This window comes from Carlito syrichta, unplaced genomic scaffold, assembly GCF_000164805.1.
Source record: "Carlito syrichta isolate Samal-C Ts95f unplaced genomic scaffold, Tarsius_syrichta-2.0.1 Scaffold136414, whole genome shotgun sequence".
Lineage (NCBI taxonomy): Eukaryota > Metazoa > Chordata > Mammalia > Primates > Tarsiidae > Carlito > Carlito syrichta.
Genome location: NW_007080510.1, coordinates 45,712 through 52,685, shown reverse-complemented (window position 1 = coordinate 52,685; position 6,974 = coordinate 45,712). Strand labels below are relative to the sequence as shown.

The 6,974-nt window shown below is 42.6% G+C and overlaps 1 protein-coding gene across 1 annotated transcript in view; it reads right to left on the bottom strand.

The window, feature by feature from the left end:
* Positions 1–6,974, bottom strand: part of LOC103251145 (CCR4-NOT transcription complex subunit 10) — a 74,527-nt gene that overhangs the window by 27,872 nt on the left and 39,681 nt on the right. Inside the window, exons 9-10 of the mRNA XM_008049746.2 lie at positions 4,869–5,018; positions 3,444–3,646 (exon numbers count right to left, since the gene is read on the bottom strand). Coding sequence (XP_008047937.2) covers positions 3,444–3,646; positions 4,869–5,018 — 353 coding nt within the window. The remainder of the gene's footprint in view (positions 1–3,443; positions 3,647–4,868; positions 5,019–6,974) is intronic.

Sequence of the window (6,974 nt, the reverse complement as noted above, 5' to 3'; positions counted from 1 at the left end):
CATGGTAGCGCGCACCTGTAGTTCCAGCTACTTGGAAGCTGAGGCGGAAGGATCGCCGGAGCCCAGTAAGTCGAGGTCGGTGGCTGGGAGCGGCCACTGCACTCTAGTCTGGGTGACAGAGTGAGACTCCAACTCAAAAAAAACCCCCCAAAAAACAAAACAAACAAAAAAAAGAAACTACAAATCCATAAAAATAAACAGTAACAAACTATACCTTCAGTCACCAATAGCCTGAAAGTGTGCCAGATCAGTTTTAATGCAGAAGGATCATACGTAAATAAATTATTAGGACTATGTTTTTGTTCAGTAGATCTTTTCTCATATATTATGCACCGCCCAGGTAAATATAAGTCTTGCCTCTGCCAACCCTGAAACAAGTACCACAAGTACCAGATAAACAGGACAAAATGACCTCCTTGGCATCACTAATTTATTCATTTATTTAATTTTTTTTTTCTTTTTGAGTCAGAGTCTCACTCTATCACCCAGGCTAGAGTGCGGTGGCATACTCATGGCTACTGCAGCTTTGACCTGCTGAGCTCAGGTGATCCTTCTGCCTCAGCTTTCCAAGTAGCTGGAACTACAGGCATGCGTCACCATACCCGGCTAATTTTTTGATTTGTTGTAGAGATGAGGTCTTGTCAAAGGCTGGTCTCGAACCCGTGGGTTCAGGCAATTCTCTCACCCCGGCCTCCCAAAGTGCTGGGATTATAGGCGTGAGCTACCGCGTCCAGTCTGGCATCACTAATTTAACAATTTTTTTTTTAATTCAAAATAAATTTATCTTTGAAGGTATAATCTGCTTGTTCAGCATACCTCCTGGCCAGACTAAATAAATGTTATATAATTTTATTTGAAGTTTATAATCATTCCAAATGAGATTTGCTCTCTGATTTTGACAGTGTTTTAGGGTTATTTTTACTGTCTTTTAGGTCCCCTTAAAAAGCACAAATAAAGATAATTACTTATGGCAAGTTTCATATTAGCAGCACAGATTTGTATATGTCCTGATATCCACTCCAAGTTATAAAAACCAAAAGTTATCTCTACTATTTTTAAAAAATTACAAATTTAGAACCTCTAAAAATAAGTGGGCCTTGTAAGTCCGATGACATTCTTAGAACAAAGACAATCCTAAAAGTACTGTTTCTTCCCCCTCCTGAGTCAGAATCTCACTGTCGCCCAGGCTGGAGTGCAGTGGCACGCTCATACCCACTGCAGTCTCAAACTGCTTGACTCAGGCGATCCTTCCGCATCAGTTTTCCAAGTAGCTGGAACTACAGACATGCACCATCCCGACTAGCTAATTTTTTTTTATCTATATAGAGATGAGGTCTCGCCAAGTTGCCCAGGCTGGTCTCCAGGGAACCTATGGGCTTAAGCAATCCTATCACCTCAGCCTTCCAAAGTGCTGGGATTATAGGTGTGAGCCATCGTGCCTGGCCATATTATTTCTTTTTTTTTTTTTGAGTTGGAGTCTCATTCTGTCGACCAGACTGGAGTGCAGTGGCCGCTCCCGGTCACCGCAGCCTCGACTGGCTGGGCTCCGGCAATCCTTCCGCCTCAGCCTTCCGAGAAGCCGGAATTACAGGCATGCGCTACCACGCCCGGCTGATTTTTTAATTTATTGTAGAGATGAGGTCTCGCTGCCCAGGCGGGTCTCGAACCCGTGGGCTCAGGCAATCCACTCACCTCAGCCTCCCAAAGGCGTAGGATTACAGGCTGAGCCACCGAGCCCGGCTTATTTCTTATTTTTTATGCCAGAGTCTCATCACTCTGACACCGAGGCTAGAGTGCAGTGGCACATTCAACCTGCTGGGCTCAGGGGATCCCTTTGCCTTAGCCTTACAAATAGCTTGAATTGTGCCACCACGCCCAGTTAATTTTTGTTGTTGTTGTTGTTGTAGAGGTTGTAGAGATAAGGTCTTCCAAAATTGCCCAGGTTGGTCTCAAACGCCTGGGCTCAGGCAGTCCTCTTGCCACAGCCTCTGAAGGTACTGGGATTACAGGTGTGAGCCACTGCACCTGGCCCTGAAAGTACTAGTTCAAAAACAAGTTAATTTTAAAAGAAAATATTAAAATTTAATACATTTATCTAGGCCTAGAAAACAGTTTATCTAGCTTCCAGTAACTGGAAGAAAGGCCCCCAACACTTAAATTCATGAATGGATTAAAGATAATAAGTAATTTCTAGAGATCCTTTTATATTTAAGAAGTATGAATTCTGCCTAGAATTGTTTATCAGTTAATTTAAGAATTATCCAGTAAGAGGTCAGGCGTGGTGGCTCACAACTATAATCTCAGCACTTTGGGTGGTCAAGGCAGGAGGATCCTTTGAGGGTAGGAGTTTGAGATCAGCCTGGTAAATACAGTGAGACCCTTCTCTACCAAAAAAAAAAAAAATAGCCAGAAGAGGTGGCATGCACCCATAAACCCAGCTACTTGGGAGGTGGAGGACTGCTTGACCCCAGGAGTTTGAAGTTACAGTGAGCTATGACTGCGCCACTGCTCTCCAGCCTGAGTGAAAGAATAAGACTATGATTCTTAAAAATATATGTATATATATTCAATAAGGAAGCTGTCTTTTAAAAAGCAAAGTACAATTAAATCAATCATTAAAGTCTTCGAAAGACACCACTCGTCTCATCCTCCAATGGTATACTCAAATCCTAAACTACTTAAGTACCATGTGCGAAAACGGCTAGGAAAACACCATTCTCTAACCCCCTTGGTTCTTGTAGCTGTTTCTCAGAAAGCGCCATTCAGCAGGAGAGGCTTATATCACCTATGGCAGGCATGCAGGGGAAACCTCCCCCATCTTCACCAACAGCACAAGGGAAGTGGGTGGCATGCAAATGGAAGACGCAGACATCTGGTAATTCTGATACAACCCATCTTCCCCCTCTCAACTTGAGATCCAAAAGGCTTCTACCAACTGCCATGGACATCAAGGTGAGCCCTCATCTTGTAGCCACCGCAGACGATCCGGTGTCAGAGAGAGCCAGCCTGGTAATCCATAAACTGCATCATTTACTGAAACCAAAGGGACACCCCCCAGGCAGTGAAGGAAATATAGATCAATGCAGTTCTTTCCACACCGTGTTATTAGTCCTCCTCTAATCACCTGGTACACACACACTGTTCTCACGCCAGCAGGCAGCAGGGCCCGTTAGCAGCTAGTAGACCACTATTCCCACAGATATGACCTTCTAATTGACTTCAACCCTTTAATGCTGTCATACTTACCAAAAAATAGAATGTTAAAAAATAACTTTTTGGAACTAAATTGTCCCCCCAATGGTTAAAGAAAAGAAGACTGTCTTTATCAATTCACTGAGGTTGAAAAGGGAATGATATCTTGTCTGTTTCTAAGTATTTCTGGCTTTCCATGTAGTAAGTTGGGGAAAGATGGAGATCCAAAAAGATACCCAAGCAGCACTCACCCCTTTATTGGCAGCAATGCAGCATTCAGCCAGTCGTAGCCAAAGGCGAGGATTTGCATGATAAACCTGAACAGCTTCAATCAGACACTCAAAAGCCGCAAGAGGCCTTCCGATGTGAAGAAGCTGAATTCCACAGTTATACAGCAACTCGTACCTCTTATTGGTTAGTAAAGTACACATGGGTCTTCCTGAAAATTTTTTGCCTGTTGATAAACATTAGATAAGAATAAATCATTGTATTTAAAGAAACAATTACACTGAAAACGTTTATTCTACTAAATAATTAAATACTGCCATGTTTAATACCAAAAACTCTGATTTGAAGTTGTACTGGCTCTCATCAATGGTGGTCTCCATGTTCAACCCCACAAACACTCTCCAGAGCCACCTCAGCTGTCCACGCTGGCAGGGCCAGAGAGATATCTCTTCTTTGCTAGCTCCTCAGACAACAATGTTCCAGGAAGGCGAAGATAAGAGACAGAACTCACTTTCACTTCTTTGAAACTTGCACTGCTTTTCCACAGTTTTAGAGTCTGTAAGTCTTGTTTTCAGCTTGGCTAACCATTTTATTATCATGTGCTATCACTTATTCAATGTTTCATAGTCCATAAGACCATTTGAGACTTAGAATATGTTTCATCAATTAAATAGGCTTTTATTATTTTAAAAAGCTGAATAATTGTTTGATTTTAAGTATTTCAGGTTAACGCTCCATATAATACGAATATTAACGAAAAAACTTCAGGAATTGGCTTAAAGACTGCCAGACGCTGCCAACAGTATTACATGTGAACCCTGAAAATAAGCTATAATAAAACTAGTTTGGCACAGTTAAGTTTTGACTAATCAAATATTCTGGTATATGACATGATCATATGGGATTACTGACTTTCTTTCTTTTTTTTGAGTTGGAGTCTCACTCTGTTGCCCAGGCTGGAGTGCAGTGGCACACTCACAGCCACTGCAGCCTCGACCTATTGGGCTCAGGCTATCCTTCTGCCTCATCTTTCCAAGTAACTAGAACTATAGGCACTTGCTATTGGGCCTAGCTTATTTTTTGATTTACTGTAGAGACAAGGTCTCACCAAGTTGGCCAGGCTGCTCTCGAACCCCTGAGCTCAGGTAATCCTCTCGCCTCGGTCTCCCAAAGTGCTGGGATTATAGGCTTAAGCCACTGCACCCAACCAAGGGATTACTGACTTTTAAATCCATGAAAAATAGAATGTAACATAAATCTGAGGATAATTCAAAATTACTCCTAAGACTTTGCAATAGCTACTGAAACCCCTAGAGCCAAATCTGTTGGGCACTCCCAATGCCTCAACTATACATAGGTCCACATGGCATGTATCGTGACCACATGCTTGCTCTTTAAATCCTGCTTTTCTCAAGTAAAACACAACTGTCCTTCAACACTTGGATTACCTGGATCAGTGCTACCTGCACTGAGCTGAGCACAGACATTGTCGTTCTCCTGGAGAGCCTTTTTAAAGTAGAAAATTCCCAAATTGTGCTTGCTCATGGCAAAATGGATACAACCAAGATTATTCCAGAACATGCATCTCAAGCATTCACCTGAGGAAAACACAACGAAGTTTGTTCACAGATGAATTTTACTGTTGATATCCATCCTACAAGAATTTTGGGCTTATCTAGTAATAATTGTTTATCATTCCATTTAGTCCCTAAAGAACAGTTCACAACTGCTTGGGTGCAGTGGCTTACGCCTGCAATCCAGGAATCTGAGATCAGTCTGGGCAACAGAGTGAGACCTTGAATCAAAAGAAAAGAAGCTGGGCATGGTGGCTCATGCCTGTAATCCCAGCACTTTGGGAGGTGGAGGCGAGAGGATTCCTGAGCCCACGGGTTCGAGACCAGCTTAGGCAACTTGGTGAGACCTCGTTGCTACAATAAATAAATAAATTAGCTGGGCATGGTGGCGCAGGCCTGTAGTTTCAGCTACTTGGAAGGCTGAAGTGGAAGGATCACCTGAGACAAGCATGTTGAGGCTGCGATGGCTGTGAGCATGCCACTGCACTCTAGCCTAGGTGACAGAGTGAAACTCCAACTCAAAAAAAAAAAAAAAGAAAAAGAAAAAGAAAAAAGAAAAGAAAAAGCTAGCTGGGTGTGGTGGTGCACACCTGTAGTCCCAGCTATTTTTGAAGGCTGAGGTGAGAGGATCTCTTGAGCCCAGAAGTGAGCTATGTGAGCAATGTGAGCTATGACTGAGCTACTACACTTTAAAAAATAAAAATAAAACAACAGTTCTTGAGGCATTTGAAATTTTGGAAACAGTTAAAAAAAATTTAAACTCCTTTAGAATCACTTTTATCAAAGGTGATTAAATTATTATTTTTTTAAAACCCTGCATATTTTGTTAGAATTTAATTGTTAATAATTGTAGAAAGATGATACAAAAATGCAAAAGACAAAAATAAGTATGAGTCATGTAATATAGATGCGTAGGACACAATGCAGCAAGTATATATGAAAACAGCCAAAGGATAGTACATGAATAGCAAGAACACACAGAACAGAAAGACAATATATAAAATCCTGTTTTCATTTGTTAAAACGTAAGTCTCCACAGCTAGTTAGCTATTGGTAGACTGGTTGACTGATTGAATTGGGGGTCTCACTCTGTTGCCCAGATTGGTGCAGTGGCATGATCACAGTTCACCGCAAACTCCAACTCCTAGGCTTAAGTGATTTTTCTGCCTCAGCTTCTAGAGTAGGTGGGACGACAAGTGAGTATCACTATGCCCAGCTAATTTTTCAATTTTTTTTGTCAGAAAAAGTCTTGCTATATTGCCAGGCTGGTCTCAAACTACTGGGCTCAAGCAATTCTCCCATCTCGGATTCCCAAAGTGGTGGGGTTACAGGTATGAGCTACTGTGCTGGGCCACCACTGTTATTTTAATTCACATTTCTTTTTTCTTCTTTTTGTAGAGATGAAATCATACTATGGTGCCTGGGCTGGTCTCGAACTCCTGGGTTCAAACAACCTTCCCACCTCAGCCTCCCAAAATGTTGGCATGAGCCACTGCACCCCACCAACACTTTTTTTTTGAGTTGGAGTCTCACTCTTGTCACCCAGGAACACTTCTTTATTTTATTATTTTTTGAGTCAGTCTCACTCTGTCACCCAGGCTGGAGTACAATGGCATGTTCATGGCCTCCGCAGCCTCGACCCGATGGGATCAGGTGATCTTTCCACTTCAGCCTTCCAAGTAGCTTAAATTACAGGTGTGTGCTACCACACCCAGCTAATTTTTTTGATTTATTGTAGAGATGAGGTCTCACCATGTTACCCATGTTGATCTCCAACCCAAGGGCTTAGGCAATCCTCTCACCTCAGTGTCCCAAAGTGCTGGGATTACAGGTGTAAGCCACCACATCCAGCTCAACACTTCTTTTTTTTTTTTGAGTTGGAGTCTCACTCTGTCGCCCAGACTGGAGTGCAGTGGCCGCTCCCGGCCACCGCAGCCTCGACCTGCTGGGCTTGGCAATCCTTCCGCCTCAGCCTTCCAA